This window comes from Phaseolus vulgaris, chromosome 6, assembly GCF_000499845.2.
Source record: "Phaseolus vulgaris cultivar G19833 chromosome 6, P. vulgaris v2.0, whole genome shotgun sequence".
NCBI lineage: Eukaryota > Viridiplantae > Streptophyta > Magnoliopsida > Fabales > Fabaceae > Phaseolus > Phaseolus vulgaris.
In genome coordinates, this window is record NC_023754.2 from 17932222 (window position 1) to 17950405 (window position 18184).

The window sequence follows — 18184 nt, forward strand, 5'->3', positions numbered from 1 at the left end:
ATTAAAGGCTTAAATAAAGAATAAATTATTTTTATAAATTGTTTAATTAATAACAGTGTTTTTATTTTCAGCAATGAAAAAGTACTATGTTTACAAAAACAGTAATGATAAGTATATTGTATATACTAGCAAAAACACATGTGTTATTGCACTTGTGTATCTACATTTTTCTTTTTTACTCAATTTTTAGGATAATACAAATTTAATATATACAGAAATTATTTTGGATGACTCGAAATTAAAAAAATATATATGTAAAAGAAAAATATGAATTGATTAATCAATCTCTTTTTTTTTCTGATTTGAGTTTCTCTTATTCTTCAAGCTTTTTCTTTTTTTCCATTGTTAGTTTTGGGATCAGAGAGCATGATGATGTTCGTGTTAAGGTTGCGATTAACTTGATAGTAGATACAAAAGAATAATGACTTTACCAAAGAGTTGCTTGAAATGAAGTAGAGATAATGATTGAGAATAAATGTTATTTTATTTGATATATGTGAGATTTGGTGTGAGAGTATGTTCTCTCTTTCTTTTCCTGTTGTTGCCTTAAAATATAAAATTAAGAGAAGATTGGGGGGAGTTAGTTTGAAACTTGTAAGCTATTGAAATAGATAGTTTGCTGATGTAGACTATGGTTCTGTATAAATAATGTAAATAAAATAATATATAATGAAAAAATGTTGACAAAAAACTAAGTAATAAAATGTGGAATTATGTTTAAATTAAAATAATCATGATGATTTGTGTCAGTAAAAAAATAGTAGTGAGAAAGCTTAAAAAGAGAGTTTGTCTATAAAGGCAAGAAATAAGGAAACATCATGCTTTAATTACTGGTAATTTATTTCGTACATTGAGTGAAAAAATATGTAATTATGGAGTAAGCAGGAAACATGGAAAAGGTAAAGAAAAGGGAAAAGGGGATTCAAATTATCACCCTAAATGTCACACTGTTCTGTATATATATACCTTATTATTATAGGGAAACATCAATGCTATGTTCTGTGGTTTTGTGACATTCTGGTGGCCCTCCAAGCTTTAGTTTCAAAGACACAAGCATCCACCTAAAAGAAGATGCACCTCTTCATTCCAATTTATTCTCTACCTCAGAAATTCACCCTACTCTATGCTTCATCTGTAACACAGATAATTAACACTGTCAAATCCACCATCATTTCATGTCAAAATGCTACAACTGATTCGTTTACATTTGGTGTTCATATGTTACACTATAAAAATACTTACATGGAATACTAGATAGGGTTAAACATGTAGCTTGGAATAGCAAGATCTGTACTTACTAATTAGTGGAGTTTTGTGAACAAAAAAGCATGCAGCAATGATAATGTAACACAGGAAAAGAACCACTCCTTTCATGTAGTGTGAAGTTCCATCCTATATGAGATACAACAAAATCATATTAGAAAAATAAAAGTGATATCAAATATGGAAAATGATCCTTTCACAACTATGTTTTGAAAAACATCAGTCTAGTAGTCTACAATTGTGATTTGGCCAATACAATTTAAAATTGTTTCATTTCATAAAAAGTTTGTAATCTGGTATATGGTTTTCAACATATCAATATTCATCACCACATATATATGCAGAAGGTGTTATGCATAGTTTACCTGCAAAGTGAATGCTGTAACAATAATTGTAAAAGCAAGACACCCGGTTTCAAGGAGATTGAAATCCAAGTCCATTTCTATACCCATTATCCATGCAACAACTACACTTAATGGAACCTGTCATTTATAATTAGATAATCAAAATTTGGTCTCAAAGCATTATGTATTCTCCATACTCATACCTTACATTATACACACAATTCATAATAGTTTAGCCTCACCACAAACATAGAAATTTGAGTTGCAGATCCCATAGCAACACCCAATGATATGTCCTGAATCATACATAGATCTTAAATTAAAGATAGTTGACAAACTTAAGCTTTCACACAAAATTGAAACTTATGCTTAGCAAAATAATTGATGTAACCATACCAACTTGTTCTTAAAAGCAAAAATGATTGAGCCAGCATGCTCTGCAGCGTTTCCCACAATTGGTAACAAAATTATGCTAATGAAGCTAACAGAAATGCCCCAGGAATCTGAAGCAGCCTAGTTAAGCATGAAAGGATCAACAACTCATTAATCTAAGTTCAAGCCGTTGAAATTTCTGAATATATGCACTTCAAGAATAATATAGGTAAAATACTTATTGATATGTACCTCAATGGTTGCCACAACATATTCAGAAAGCAGAGATATGATAAGTGTCATACCAACCAACCAAGTAAATGCACTCCAAAATCCTATCACAGCCTTCTCTTCTTCGTTTTCATCTTCCTGTGATCAAATCACTTGCTTAATTATCATTGTATCGGAAAATTACTATTATGTCAAAACACAGGAGTTTTTAACTAGACCAACTTATTCTATAAAATATAAAATGTCAACGCTTGTTTTACATCTTCACCAAGTCAAAATTAGTGTCATATATTGAACAGGAATTGTTATTTTGTTTAGCAAAAATGTTGGAGTAATGCTGATCAAATGTGCTGAATCAAGGGTTGAATATCAATCACCTCTTGTCCATCGAAAAATTGTCGATGTGTTTTTAATTGAAAGAAGATGTATCCGGCATATGCAAGAAGCATAACAATGCTGCTTGCTCTGGACAATTGTAGAGTGCTAGTGGCTATTGAAGGATATTCTTCTGCTATGGCATATCTGAACATTAATGGCAGCAAATGGCACAGCAACCCCAGCAACAAAACCAGTGAGTTTACATCTGTTTGTTTCTGCTCATTCGATCACCAAATGACAAAAAAATTTCAGGGTCAGAAGCAAGAAAATTAAACAGTGAGAAAATTTTGAAACTGAAACAAAATGGTAAGAAGCATTGTATATTGTACTCTGTCATATCTTTGCTCCTTCCTAAGGTTGGCTAAGCCTCCACAAAGGAGTGAACTTCCAAGAACTAATAGAAGGTTTGAGAGAATGGAACCCAGCAGGGAGAACTTCACAACATTTACTTTGTTTTGGTGAAGTGCTAGCAAAGATATGATCATCTCAGTTGCATTACCACAGGTTGCATTTAGAAGCCCTCCAACTGAAAAATATTCAATCACTTTTCACTGCCCCATTTATTCTTCAAATTTGTAGCTCAATTGATGTAATACAATCCATTTCAATCAAGGGTGAATTAGGATTTAATGAAAAAACAGATCAATTTAACCCAATTTTTCTAATTAACGAACTAAAGTAGAACTTCGTAAATTTAGAGAATCAAAGTGAAATAAAAAGTTTCAGGTGAAAGACTAAAACTTTTAGTTATCATTATCCTGTGCTTAATTACCTAACTCATATAGTTTTCTATTGCATGTAGATGACGAGTGATAACATGGTTTAACTTTTACCTGTGGGGCCAGTGTAATACGCAATTTGCCTTCAATTTTGAACGAAAAATCAAACAGATTAAGAGAATTAGAAACATGAACATCAAGATAATTTATTTGTAGAGTGACTGCATGATCTTAAGATAGGAAGACATGCAAACTCACTCAGTAAGGAAGCTGACACGTTCAGCTAGCGGGGTGAGTCCAAGCAGGCTCAAAGCAAAAATCCAAGGCTACATATGGCAGAAAATTAATCAAAAACTTCATGCCACAGCATTCTCGTGTTAATAAACCATTCTTATGTAGACTAATTAACACATTATTATGTTATATATGGAAGAAGTAATAACTTGAAAAGGATGGAACATTTTGCTTCATATATACTTACCCTTCCAAGGCTATAAAAATCTGCAACAACAGCCAAAGGGACAGCAGGAAAAAGCACTGCAAGCTTAGTGCCAAAAACAACCTCTTTCAAATTGGCTGTGAAACTCCTAAGCATTTGGCAGTGAACTTTGGTGACCAGAAATGGACATTTCTTTGTTACAGTTGAAGATGTGAGGTTGTTCTGTGCCTGTGGTGGTGCTGTCTTTGCACATGTAGCATTGCTGTTGTTACAAGGCTCAGTGTTCATCTCCAAGATGTTTAAGTCCTCCTCCATAGTGTGGTGTGACATTTTGGTAGAACCAAATCAAGAGTTGTTAATTCTGTATAGTGAATATGTGAATTGAGTCAGGTAAAATATGTATACATCCTCTGTTATTGTGTAGCCTCTATTATTTACACGTACAATGTAGCCTCCATTCATGTACAATGAAGCTCTTTAGAAGAACTTTGAAGTTTCGAGGAATTTTCACAGCTCTTGCTAGCTAGCATCAGTGTTTTACAAGGAAGTGTGATGAATGTTTCAGTGTTGGATGTTAGTAGTGAATGTGAGGTGCTTAACTTTTGTGGTATAAATAATGTTATTATTATTATTATTATAATATTTGAAAGAAACAAAGGATTTGACTCCATTGTTAACTAGTACTAATACATGTTTTTCCGTGACGTAAATAAAGCATCAAAATCCGTAAGTAGAATTTTGGAAGTATTTACGCAGAGAAACGAATGGAACGTTGATGTAGCAGTTAGCTTCATTTTAGAGATTCACTGAAGGGGACGAAGTTTCCTTCCGTATAGTACTCTCTATACAAATGTGCTATGTATCTTGATAATAAAAAAATCTTATTTAACATAGTAAAACATATAATTGAAATTCAATCACATTTCTATAACAAAAATAATATTTGTCTCTTTCTCTATCTCTTTTTTCTTCTCTATGATAATTATTTTATTTTTCATTTTTTTAAGAACGTGTCCCATAAAGTACACGATAACATTTTTGTTCAATTATAATTAAATTTAGAGTAAGCTTAAAAGTTTTCTACTTTTAATTAGGGAAGTGTCTTATATTTTGTTGATTCTATCAATTGAGAAATAATATTCTCCGAATTAGTTCATCCTTATATTTGATTTTTTGTTTTTTTAATGATTTTCACTAGTTTTAGGTGTTTTGACAACTTCTATTCCATTTTCCCTATTACTTGGAACATAAATAATTGTCAATTAAAGGGTTACCTTGAATTATAAATCATTTGTTGATTTTAAATGATTTAATGTATTAATGTTTTAACTATGTATTTAAACACAATAATCCAAGAATTTAAAAATACTTAGTTGTTACATAAGATAAATATCGATCTATAACCACCACTTGCTCACTCATCCTCCACACCTAGGAATGGTAAAGTGGATCGGATCCACCAGTCCGCTTCATTTAGGCGGGACGAGTTAACTTTTTAACTTGTCAACCCGTATTGACTCGGTCTGTCTAACCCATTCACTCATCATTCTTTAATTTTGATACTTTTAAAGAGGAATCTCATGTTTTTGTATTTAAATTTGGTGATACTCAATGTTTTATATAAAATTTTATTTACATTAATCTTGTATACATCATTTGATTCATTGAAGTATTGTTGATATTTATTTTATTTTATTAGACATTAAACCTTTTTTATTAGAATATTAAAGTATGATTCAATTTTATTGTTTTTTCTTGTATTTTTTATTGTCCAAAAAGTAATATCAAATACTATAACCAAATAAATAGATAAAAACACACAAATTAAAAAAAATTGAAAAAAAAAATAAAAGTGTTAACCCACTCTATGGCAGAGCGGGTTACCAATTTTAGTTTGTATAACCTAGATGGACTTGCGTCATCTCGCTTTTGGCAGAAAGTGATCCCCTATCCACATAAATACATCTAAATGATCACATAAACACGCACTTGCACACACATACCTTCACACATATACATGCACACACGTTCAAGACACATAGCACTTACCAACACACACTTATCTTTAAATAAATTGTAATTTCATACTCAATTAACTACCACGATAAAAAAAACTACCTACCTAATAAAAAAACTATCTAGAATAATATTGTACAAATTATTTATTTATAAAATGTAATAATATTTTTTTAATTTTAATAATAAATTTGTTATGTTTTGTTATTTATAATCTATAATTTATACCTATATATAAAGGGGATTCCCCTCTTAACTGCTCTTAATTTGTTTTCTTATTTTATCCTTATATTAATATTTAATTTTATTATTGTATTATGGTCATTGTGTCATTTCTTATTCTCCACTTAACTGCTCTTAATTTTTTTTTTCCATTTTATCTTTACTTAATAATTTATTGTATTAATTTATTTTGATTATTTGGACATTTTATAATTTCAAAAATTAATAAAATAATTTTTTAATTTTAAAATTTATTTTATTTGTTATTATTTAACTGGAGAGTGGAGGGAGTGAAGAGAGTGGAGAGATTGATTAGTTATTTTTTTGTTTTAAAGATCTCCTTCTCTATTAAATAAAAAAATTAAAGATATTTGTAATATTTTGTGGACCACTTTAGCAGGAGGGTGGAGATTTGGTACATTACTTTTCTGATTTAAACTGATATTCTTTTTTATTAAAATTGTAAAATTTTAAAATTGATTTAAAAAACAGATTTTATGTTTCTCCACTACACATAACCCACGCATCCTAGTTCCCACTTTCTCTCTCCTAGATACCTACTTCCCACTTTCTCTCCCTATATAGGTACCTACCATATTATGTAGAGAAGGTATCTCATCGTGTTCTTAAATCTATGTTTTACATGTTATACTAATATTTTGTTTGTTTTTTATTTGTTAATTGTTGATAGTTAATATTCATAGCAAACTAGAGGAATCATAGAAGAAGAAACTGAGTTTCGTTGTCGTGCTCACTCCCCCAATCGTAAGGTTCTAACACGAAGGAACATTAGATTTGGGTGTGAAAGATGAGAACAATTTAAACCGTCTCTATACAGGTTTAACGGTCCAAGGTGAAGAAAAGAGAACCAGATTTCATTACATTTTCTTCTTTTGTATATAATATTTTCCAAACAAGGATGAATTTTTGGTTTATTGTTTAATGGTGTCATATGTATTGTAATGATTGTCATATATTATTGGTTGTTTATAGACCTAATGAAAAATATTGGTTTAGTTCCTATAATTGATCAAATATTAAAAATTATTAAAAAAAATATGAAACTCAAATTCTATTTAATTATTTTTTCGGTTGAGTTTGTAGTTTTAAATAAATTTTAACTATTACCAAATACATATATTTTTATCCATAATTAATAAAATATTAAAAATTATAAAAAAATATGAAACTAAAATTCTATTTAATTATTTTCTATCTGGAGAAACGGTTTTGAATTCAAATAGTAATTTTAAATTTTAAATTTTGAAAATTCATTCATTCTCTTTACCATATGTAACTTTTAATTACCGTTCTCCACTATTTTATTAACCTACTCTTTAACTGTATACTATTTAACTTCTCATTTTAATGTTATTAAGAGAAATTATTTTTGAAGAATAAAAAAATATTAAAGAAAGAGAAATAAAAAATGCGGATACACACTATTCTTTTAACTGTATACTCTTTAACTTCTCATATGATTTAATAATATAATTTATATTTTAATTAACATTATTCTTCATATTAACTATTTTTTTTTACACAAATTCTTACCATTTTTATTTTGTAGCTAAAAAATCTTTTAAATTCAAATACAAAATTACAATAAAAAAATCACGTATATATTATCAAATTCTCTTATAATTTAATAATATTTTTATTTTAATTAATATTAATAAGGGATATTTTAACCATTTTATTTTTAAACAACTATCCTTTTAAATTCAAATAATTACCTACAATGAAATGAACTATTCATTCAATAAAAAAAATACTTAGAATTATTTTTATGGAGTTCTCTTACAATTGAATAATATATATTTTTTATTTTAATTATTATAATTAACGAGAACACAAACGCTCCTACGTATGTATATTAGTAATTTTTATTTTTATTATTAACTTGTATCTGTATTTTTTATTAATATTATATATCCAATTTTTTATTTCTATCATTATTGTGTATCTGCAATTTTTTATTTTTGCTAATAATGTGTATCTTTATTTATTTGTTATTATTGTTATTATTATTATCTATCCACATTCTTTATTTTTATCATTATTATGTATTCATATTTTAAATTTTTACCATTATTATATATGTATTTGTATTTATTAAAATGAATTATAATAATTCATACTCAAACATTCTAATTCATCATCAATTTATGCGTTTATGTGTTTTTTAAATATCAAACTGTATATTTCCATTTTTTAGTTTTATCAGTATTATATGTATATTTGTATTTATTAAAACTATAAATTTATATTGTAATATTTTAATTTATTGTAAACTTATGTATATTTTGTATTTTTTAAATATTAATATGTGTATTCACATTTTTTTATTATTATTGTATATCCATATTTTTTTATTTTTATCACTATCATATGTTTTTTCTGTTTATTAAAAAAACTATAATACATAATATACAATTTATTTTTATATTTTTTAATTCTATTTAGAATTTGTTTTTTTAAATGTATTTTTTTAATGAAATGAATGGTAATTTTAAAAAAATTGCTGCATATCATAGATTGGGTAGAAATTTACCTAATAATATAAGGAAAATAAATGTAAAAGTATATTGTGAATGATTTATTTTGGTTAACTAATAGTAGAATTGATTATTAGAAGATGGAGAAAAATAAAGGGGATTAAGAAGGGAAATGAGAAGTTTTGAAAGAAATTACATTTAATTTTTAGATAATAGAATTAAAAAAGTAAAAGTGAATATAAAAAATGAAAAAAATAGTATTCAAGATAACAATGACAAAATAACTAAATAAGTTAATAAAAATAAATAGAAACACAAATTTGTGTATAACAAAAATAATTATAAAGGAAATCTCTTTTTATATATTAGTATTGATAATAATTTTATTTTATTTTATGATAAGAAAATGTTACACAAATATAAAAAAGAAATAAACATATAATTGTCATCATAATTTTATAGAATTTTTTTTTAAAAAAATAGAGCAGTTCTAAAAATATATTTATTATTTTTTTGTGCTGATAAAAAACTGATTAAAGATTTTAAGAATTTAAGAAAATGTATAAAATAATGCATCTTTCATTAGAGATTATAAACCGTAGATTTAACACACCAAAAATAATAACGAAGGAAACCGCGCGAACAAAGGGAAAAGCAAAAGAACTGAAGAATCAGAAACGAAGAAGAAGAAGAAGGAGGCCAGTACAGAAAACCCTAGAAACTAAAATGGCGGAAAAATTAGCCCCCGAAAAGCGTCACAACTTCATCCACAACGGTACCTTTTAATTTCCCCATCCCTATTTCTCCAAGGTTGTTCTATTCTGTTATAATTTTTCGTCAATTGAATCCGAATCAAACAAACCCGTGTGTGTGTGATTTTAGGTGAAAAGGTGTTCGAGTGGGATCAAACCCTTGACGAGGTCAATATTTACATAAATCTTCCTCCCAACGTCCATTCCAAGCAATTCTACTGTAAGATTCAGTCCAAGCACCTCGAACTTGGCATCAAAGGCAATCCTCCCTATCTCAACGTAACCCTAATTTTCCTCCACTTCATATCCTTTCTCACTTTCTCTTGTTGCTTTTTATTTTATTTTATTTCCCCCTTATTTATCTGTGTTCTTTTTCAGCATGATCTCACTTGCCCGGTAAAGACAGATTCTTCTTTTTGGACCCTAGGTAAAGTTTAAGCTATCCTAAATTTTTTCCCCTTTGTCCCAAATTGATTTGTATATATTTTTTTTTAATTAATCATATGTGCACTTACGGTGTAGACGTTATGATCTGATCAGAAATACGATGAAGCCCGGACACTTGAATACAACATGGATATGCTAAAAAAGTTATAAAATATTTTATATAGATGTAGAATAATGAGAAATAAAGAGACATTGATCATTTTTTATTCATTCATAACTATGATGATCACAATTTACAAAAGAACATTTGTCACAGTAACAAAAAGAATATAGTTTTTTTCTTTACCATAATCAATACTTGCTAACTGTATCAGTAAAAAATCTATGGTCGAACTCAAAATAAATAAATATTGCCTCTGCATAATAGCTTACAATTCAGAAGCATTTCTAAATTTAAATTTCTATCTAATGCTAAATTAACCATTCTTCTGTCCTCTGTAACTATTATCTAGAAAAAAACATAACTTCTAAGTTTAGTTCATCAATAGAGAATTTTACCAGTTCATTGAAATTTAGGTTCTCTTCAAAGAATAAATGAAAAGGTATGTACTCCAATTTCCCTCATAACATGCGGAAGAATATGATTGTTCAAGAAACTTTAAGACAAACATTTTCGGATACTATTTGGAATTATTCAAATCATACCATAAAAAAATCAAATGAAAAAGATTGGATACTTTTTTGGATATGTACATAAAGGTATCCCTGAAGTGTTTTAGAAAAGAATTAAATAGTTAAATAAAAAAATATTGGATACTTTTTGTATACGGATAATGGAAGCACCCGAGGAGTGTCAGTATCCAACCCAGAGATACATTCCCATTTTTTAAGTATCCAGCAGGTTTAATAGCAGAAATATATTTATGTTATAAATTTGTTGATTTTCATAATAATCTTATAAAGTTTTTGAAATAGTGATTTTTAATTGGTTGGCGGTGTTTGGCTTTGGAAACAAATGAGGACGATTTTTCTTTTTGAAATCAGTGATGAAATAATTTTGATTTGGTTAAGTTTGTTAGTAATGCTGATTTTGGGGTTTGACCTGCAGAGGATGATATAATGCACATAACAATGCAGAAGAGAGATAAAGGCCAGACATGGGCTTCTCCCATATTAGGTCAGGGTCAGTTGGACCCTTACTCTACTGATCTTGAACAGAAGCGTCTCATGCTTCAGAGATTTCAAGAGGAGGTGAGTTTTGCTTTCATCACAATCCTTTTCCAGGTGTTTCAATTTGGAATTCATTTGCTACAATCCCATGATATGTCTACCATGTGCTTCTCAGTGTCCTTTGTTGTTATGGTCTGAAATTTTAATAACTCATTTTCAGTCTTCTACATGAAAAATTATAGTATGATATTTTTTCTTTTTAGTCTTTTATTTCTTGCCAATTCATCTTTACCTCATGTTTGTTTTCTGTGCGTTTGAAGAGAGGTTCGTTCTTTTATCATGAAAATAGCTCTCTCTACTGCATTTTCCCAATGATTGGGAGATGGTAATTTAAAATCATGCAATGATTTTGTGAAAGCATTCAAAACACTTTTATGGCATTACCTTAAGGCTTCAGCTGTGTAACATTGCACTGCCAAGTGTTTTTACAGTTTTTACTTCATGAGGAAGTTTATAATTGATTAATTTGGGTAATACACAGGGATGTGTTCTGATTATTTGCTTTTTATGTTATGGATTATTGGCATCTAAGCCTTATTCCTGAGTATTTAACCCTTGCCAGTCCAACCTCTATCCATACCATTTTAAGATTAAAAAAACTACTTATTACTACTTTTAATATAGTTATGTTGCCCTGAAGTTTTGGTACTGTCTCACTTATCAAATCACCAAAATTTCAGTCGTTGTCAAAGTTTATTGTTTTTCTGTATTGGATACATGGAGTATTACTTTTATACAGTAGCTAATTACCTAACTACTAATATTAGTAATTGTTGACATGGATTCTGAGATATTAATTCTAATTATTTGATGTCACTTGTATACTTAAAACTGTTGTGTATTCTACACTGTCAAAATGAATTTTATTATGTTTGTTTCTTGTCCTACTAGTTAATGGGCTATTATTGTTGCCTTTCATATATTTCATCTGTTGGGTCTACCCATCTAGCTTCTAGGTTGTGTTCCTCCATTTCCAAAGCATGTTCTTTGGTTGATACTGTTTTTTGGCCTAAGTAGTGTATAACATTGAGAATGGGATCTGATAATTGGCAGGTATTATTCATTACCGCGTACTACTTATTTGTGGGTATCTAATGTGGATAAACACAATTAATGTTAAGATGAAATTGTAGTTTTTAAGATGGCTGACTACCAACACTTGACACTTTATTGCTAGATGATACGCTTCCATTCTCGTGTTTGTTTGTCCTCTCCAACAAATGTCAAGTTTGCCTCAGCGGTTGGCATGAGTTCACTTATAAACATAAGTGCCCTGCTCCCATTAGATTTTTTTCAAGGATATTCTTGAACTTGGAAGATAATTTCAATTGTAGTGCATTGCTTAGATTTTCATGTGCATGTATGATATTGGATATTAAGAGGGCTGAATAGAATACCAACGCTAGATACTTTATTGCTAGTTGATACACTTATACTATCAATAGGGTTGCAATTTTTCAGGACTGTCTTCTCCAAAATATCAAGAACATGTTTTCTTTGTAAAATAGTGACATATTTTGATTTTGCCACTTCAATACCCAGAAAATATTTTAGATAGCCCAAACTCTTTGGTCTAAAAGTGGCTAAATAAGTGTTTTTTTAATTGAGTAATTTTAGTCATTTCTTGTAAATCATCAACATAGGCCATAAGATAAACACACTTCCCAGAAGAAGTATGACAATAAAACGCTAAATGGATTGCCTCACTTCGTTTAAATCCAAAAATTTGCACAATATGACTAAATTTACCAAACTAGGCTCGAGATGATTGCTTCAAGCCATAGAGAGATTGATGTAATTTACAAATTAAACCAGACTTCCCATTTGCAACAAATCCACGAGGTTGCTCCATGTAAATCTCCTTCTCCATATCACCATAGTGGCAAATGGCAACCATAGCAAGAAAAACACAAACAATGTTGATCTTAGCCACAGGAGAAAAAGTATCACAATAGTCAAGACCATAAATTTGAGTGTATCCCTTAGCTACTATAAGAGCTTTGAGACAATCTACTTCACCAATAGGACCTACCTTAACATCATAAACTCATCCACACCCCACAAGCTTCTTACCATGTTCAAGTACATGCATTTCATCAATCATGTATTGTCGTCATCCAAGGTGCTAAGTGCCTCATGAACATTGTTTGGAACAATAATGGTGGACAAGGGGAAAACAAAAGAGGAATATGAAAGAGACAAATGATGATAACTTCAAAAATTATAAACATGATATGGATTACGAGTAGATCGAATACCTTTTCTAAGAGCAATAGACCAAACATGATTAGAGGAGAAGGTGATGAGGAGGAAGGATCCATGGTATGGGAATCTAGTGGTGGAGGATATAAGTCATGGGTATCATCAAGAAGAATGAAGGAGTGATTTGTGTCTGACATTGGTATGTTAGAATGGAACAATGTCATCTACACTTTGAGCTTGAGTTTTGAGAGGAAGAAGGAATAATCAATGGATCATAGGATGGTACAGGAAGGACCTGTTGAAAAAATTAAGAATCTTCCATGGAGGACAAGAAAAAAGGTGTGTCCACAAAGAAGGTAACATCAGCATATATATAATTCCTTCTAGCTAAGGAAGAATAACATTTATACCCTTTCTAAGGTGAGAATATCCCAAGAAGAAACTTAATAGCCTTTGCAGAAATCTTATCAAGACCTAGAGAGACATTATGAACAAAACATGTACACCCAAACCCACATGAAGAGACATGATATAGTGGTTCGTTTTGAAAAGTTATATGGAGTGAGGAACTTCATTTTCAAGAGAGGAAGAAGGTATCCTATTAGGAAACCATTAATAAGGACTGCATCTCCCCAATGATGAGCAGGAACATTAGCATTTAACATTAGAGAGCGTGCAATTTCAATAAGATGTCTATTTTTCTTCTCTGTTATACCATTTTGTTGTGAAGTGTGTTGACTGATGTAGAATTTCCTGGGAAGATAAGAATGAAGAAAATACAGTAGAAAAATATTACTTAGCATTATCACTATGAGAATTTTAATTATCTTCCCAGATTGGTTTTTAATTTTATTGAAGAAAGACATATATATGGATAAAGATTGTGTTATACTATTGGTAGCCTTAGCCATTAACAATATTATTTGATTCAAACCACTATTCCTTATGATTGTATGTTGTTTCTTGTCTGGAACCCAGATTTTAATAGTTCAGGTGATGATGATCTTATTGCCTTAATCAAACCACTACTCATGATTCTTCTGTGCCTCCTGCAGAATCCAGGTTTTGATTTTTCGCAAGCTCAATTTTCTGGAAACTGTCCTGATCCAAGGACCTTCATGGGTGGAATCCGATCAGATTGATGATCTTAGATGTTGTAATGTGTATTTGTCTGCTCTAAGATGATGATCAGATGGTAATAATATGTGATATTTGTCTCCTCATTTGATGTAATGTAATTGAGGCGGTCTTAATGCACTTCATCTAAGGAATGATGACTAACTGTATTCAGTCGTGGTATTTGTCAATCACTTCGCCGACATTTGGGCATTTAAATAGTGTATAAAATATGGAGCATTTGTATAACTAGAGGTATTTTAAAGTCTTCTAAACCATTGAGGAGGAGTTGGTAGGGATATAAAGTATCAACTTTTAGATTAGATAATACACAAAATTGATTAATTCCTTACAAAAATCATATAGTAGATGTCATGAAATAATTATTTGTTGGTTTTACTTTTACTGTACAAAATTAATTGATCTTTTTCATCATGCTGTAGTTATTCCAAACACTGTTAAATGAAGTGGAAAATAATTAAGAGCAAATTCAATTTGTTTGAACAATGAATTAGATGTTTTTGCTGTTTTAGGAGTTTGGTGTTAAAAAATAAAAAATTGTAAATTATAGCACGACACTTCAAAGATAAGCCAGTGTTGTCAATATATGAAGATGTGTGTAGTTGTGAGCAGAATAAATTGCTTTGAAAGATTTAGAAGAGATTTGCCTTATTAATAACTTTTAAAAAAGAAATGTAGTTGTTCCTTATCTTAACCATAGAGAACTTTTTTCTCCTTTGGAGCTTTAACTATCCTGTATAAAAAAAACATATATTTCACACTTTAATAAATTAATATTTTATTAATTTTTATTTTATTTTTTAATTTAAGAATACTATTATATTATTATAAACAGTATCAAATGTATGTTGTTTACTGTTCACAACCCTACCTTTTTAGTGGCTTTGTTCTCCAAACCCATTAACCCAATATTATGAAAAAGATTGCAGTTTGAAGCATGTTCATGGAACAAGAATAATTAGAAGTTCATAATAGTTTTAATACCCATTTTTTCAATTCAAGTTTACTTTTCTTCCAAGTCAAGTTTTTTCATATAAAAGCTTTCATGAAATGGATCAAATGAAAGAATTTTCATATTTGTTAAAAAAATCCGGACTAAAACAATAAATTACATATTAACTCTCTTGTTCAAGTTGTAAATAAATGCATAAGTGGTATCATATTTCCTTTCAATATTATTTTAAACACTTAAGCATTATTTTAAATGTTTTGGTAATATATTTTAGAAATAGAGAAAGTTGTGGTAGTTTTTTACTTACTTGAGCCACCAAACGAGAATTTAAGTGGTGCCTAAACTCTAAAGAAGAGATAATTAATTTAACTTTTCTCATTCAAATTATTAATCATGGGTTAATTGAAAAATCATACTGCCTAAACAACTAAATGAACAGTTAAATGATAATACTTTTATAATATTAAATATATTTATTTGTACAGCATTAAAGTGGCATTCTCATTACTTCAATGACATTACTAAGCATCAATTAAATTGAGATAAGTTTTTTTTCTTCTAGTTTAAAAACATTTGTTAAACAAAATTCAATTAACAAAAATGCAAAAATTTGTATAATCTCTACTCATAATTGTTACACACACAAAAAAACACATGAAAAGGGTTATATAAATAATATATATTTCTCATTACTAACACATGTTCACTTCAATTTCAACAAGAGAGTCACCTTTACGTTATTTAGTCTCACAATAGAATCAAACTCATTTATATAATTTCAATATTTTAAATTCAACTCTTTTATCTAACTCAAACGTTATGATATACTCTTTTAATCCAAAATCCAACAAAACAATGCATAGAAAATAAAATAAATTTCATCTCAACTTTGTAACATGAATCTAATTAACTTTCTCTACTTAGTTTCACTTGCACACTCAATTACTCATATAATCATAATTATAACTTAAAACTTGATTCCAAAATTAAATATATCATTACAAACTTTTACTGATCAAAAAATATTTTTTCCAAACAGATCATAATTCACATACAATTCCAACTTCATGCATGTAAAACAACACAAATATATAATATTTTTAGAGAGAGAAAAATACTCTAATTAAATTTATGATAAACTAATATTGACCTACTTTTTATAATCTTCACAACGATAAAATCAAATCTAAAAATAAACAACACCCAACTAACAAACTTAGAAAAGTAAAAAAGATAAAAGTTTAGATAAATGAATATTGATTTAGTTTATATATATATATATATGACCTTTTTATACATAAAAGAGGTGAATTTCTTTCAAAAAATTGAAGATATAAATATCACTTGGTATAGTTTTCGACAAGGTGGGTATAATTTTCACTAATATATTTTAAAAAAATAAATACAAAATTTATTAAAATAGTTATTTGATCCCATAAAAAATAAATTTACAAAAACAAAATATTATGGGAATAGACGTTTAATTGTTGTTTTTATAGAAATCAAAACCTTTTTGGCTTCTCTTTGAATAGGTTAAAATTTGATAATTGATTTTCTTTTGAAAAGAAAAGATAAAAATAAAACTGTTCTCAAAAGAATTGAAAATCTTTTTCCTCAACACTTTAAAATTGTTTTATTTATTTGTTTACTTGGTTTATCAGTTTTTCTAATGCGTTGATGGTTGAATGTTGGCTTTTTAATCAAATTTAAAACATACTAATTATTAAATCCATTTAATTTCATTTAATATTTTAGTACTTGTGTGCGTTGAAAACACAGTTTGACCACAAAGATAATTATTTGGCTTTGAAAATCATATCTCTTACTCTAATATTATGCAAAGTAAATATTACATTCAAATTGGAAAGTCAAATAAACAAGCTTTTAATCTTTTATTTAAAACATATCTTATTCATCTTAATTCTCAAAACTAATAAAAAAAAATCATTATCTACCAAAAAAGCACTCTATACAATGAGTAAAATTTTTAAAAATATTTGGCAAAATACGAGAATAACAAAAAGAAATAAAGATAATTAAGTGGTAATATTCATAATTAAGGATAACTTTTAAAACATTACACTTACGCCTCTAATAAATAAAGAAGATAATTGTAATTATGAAAAAAAATAAAAATGTAAATATAATTTAAGAAAATATCATAAAGTATCAATTTAATTTACTCTAGAAAATACTACTATACTTGTGAAAAAATATATTACGTTATTATGATAAAAATAAAATAATATATTTTTTATCATTGGTATTTATCAAAACAAAACTGCTAGAACCAACTAGTAATTAGTTGGAGTGATATTGAATATAGTCTTCTTAAGTAAAGTATTAGGTTAAAATATTATAGATATAAAAATATATTTGGGAAAGACCTTACTAAAAATGACCAATAACTTTTTTTAGAGAAATTAGTTATCAATAAAATGAATAGATAACCGTAGAATATTATGATTGTAAAAATCTGCTAAAAAAATACTTTATGTGTATTAATATAGATAGGTACTAAAAATATAAATTAATAATTTTATCAAATTATACCAGTGTGAAATGTTAATTATAATTTGTTATATTATCCTAACAAATTAAGTAATTTATATGATATCAATATTATGATTGGGTAATTTGGGTAAGAAAATCTTACTAGAGAAGCGGTATAGTTATATTGTTATTATATTAAAGCTATATAATTATTTATTTATTAAATAAATAAATAAATTTTTATTTATTAAGAAATAAAATTGTTTAATTAAAAAATGGCATAAAAGAAACTGCCATGTATTTTTTATGTAATGTAAACTATCCACCTTTAACTATCATATCATTAAAAAAAATTGTTATGAAATAAAAAATAATAGTTGGTTAAACTTTTGTTAAACAGGTAGAATTTAATCAATTTGACTTAAAAAATAAATTAAACCAATCTAACTCTTTTATTTATCTGCTCTGCATTAGAAAAGGAATTGATTAATTTCTTATTATCATTTAAGAATATATTATTAATTATTATTTTTCTTGGTATAAAAAATA

General features: G+C 28.0%; 2 protein-coding genes across 3 annotated transcripts; one reads left to right on the forward strand and one right to left on the reverse strand.

Moving 5' to 3' along the window:
• Nucleotides 1-806: 806 nt before the first annotated feature.
• LOC137831469 (vacuolar cation/proton exchanger 3-like) lies at nt 807-4171 on the reverse strand. The gene is made up of 11 exons (XM_068639155.1): nt 3789-4171; nt 3566-3633; nt 3422-3450; nt 2918-3114; nt 2588-2803; nt 2232-2348; nt 2004-2120; nt 1850-1903; nt 1629-1745; nt 1299-1392; nt 807-1132 (listed from the first exon to the last, which is right to left on the reverse strand). The coding sequence occupies exons 1-11, from the start codon at nt 4074-4076 to the stop codon at nt 1122-1124; spliced, it is 1308 nt and encodes a 435-aa protein (XP_068495256.1). The 5' UTR covers nt 4077-4171; the 3' UTR covers nt 807-1121.
• A 4905-nt stretch (nt 4172-9076) lies between these two features.
• Nucleotides 9077-14418, forward strand: LOC137831470 (uncharacterized). 2 transcript variants are annotated; one of them, XM_068639157.1, is made up of 5 exons: nt 9077-9257; nt 9365-9513; nt 9613-9661; nt 10730-10872; nt 14109-14418. In XM_068639157.1, the coding sequence occupies exons 1-5, from the start codon at nt 9209-9211 to the stop codon at nt 14193-14195; spliced, it is 477 nt and encodes a 158-aa protein (XP_068495258.1). In that variant the 5' UTR covers nt 9077-9208; the 3' UTR covers nt 14196-14418. The 2 variants fall into 2 exon arrangements, with proteins under 2 accessions (XP_068495258.1, XP_068495257.1); XM_068639156.1 differs by having other exon boundaries at nt 9365-9661.
• The last annotated feature ends 3766 nt before the right edge of the window (nt 14419-18184 follow it).

What these genes read in the sequence shown, in the direction of transcription:
- LOC137831469 (XM_068639155.1), bottom strand. Translation starts at nt 4,076, where the DNA reads ATGTCACACCACACTATGGAGGAGGACTTAAACATCTTGGAGATGAAC. An exon ending in ATTTTTATAGCCTTGGAAGG is followed by an intron (nt 3,634 to 3,788) that starts GTAAGTATATAT and finishes TGCCATATGTAG; the next exon opens with CCTTGGATTTTTGCTTTGAG. An exon ending in TTACAGCATTCACTTTGCAG is followed by an intron (nt 1,393 to 1,628) that starts GTAAACTATGCA and finishes TATCTCATATAG; the next exon opens with GATGGAACTTCACACTACAT.
- LOC137831470 (XM_068639156.1), top strand. Translation starts at nt 9,209, where the DNA reads ATGGCGGAAAAATTAGCCCCCGAAAAGCGTCACAACTTCATCCACAAC. An exon ending in TCACAACTTCATCCACAACG is followed by an intron (nt 9,258 to 9,364) that starts GTACCTTTTAAT and finishes GTGTGATTTTAG; the next exon opens with GTGAAAAGGTGTTCGAGTGG. An exon ending in TTCTTCTTTTTGGACCCTAG is followed by an intron (nt 9,662 to 10,729) that starts GTAAAGTTTAAG and finishes TTTGACCTGCAG; the next exon opens with AGGATGATATAATGCACATA.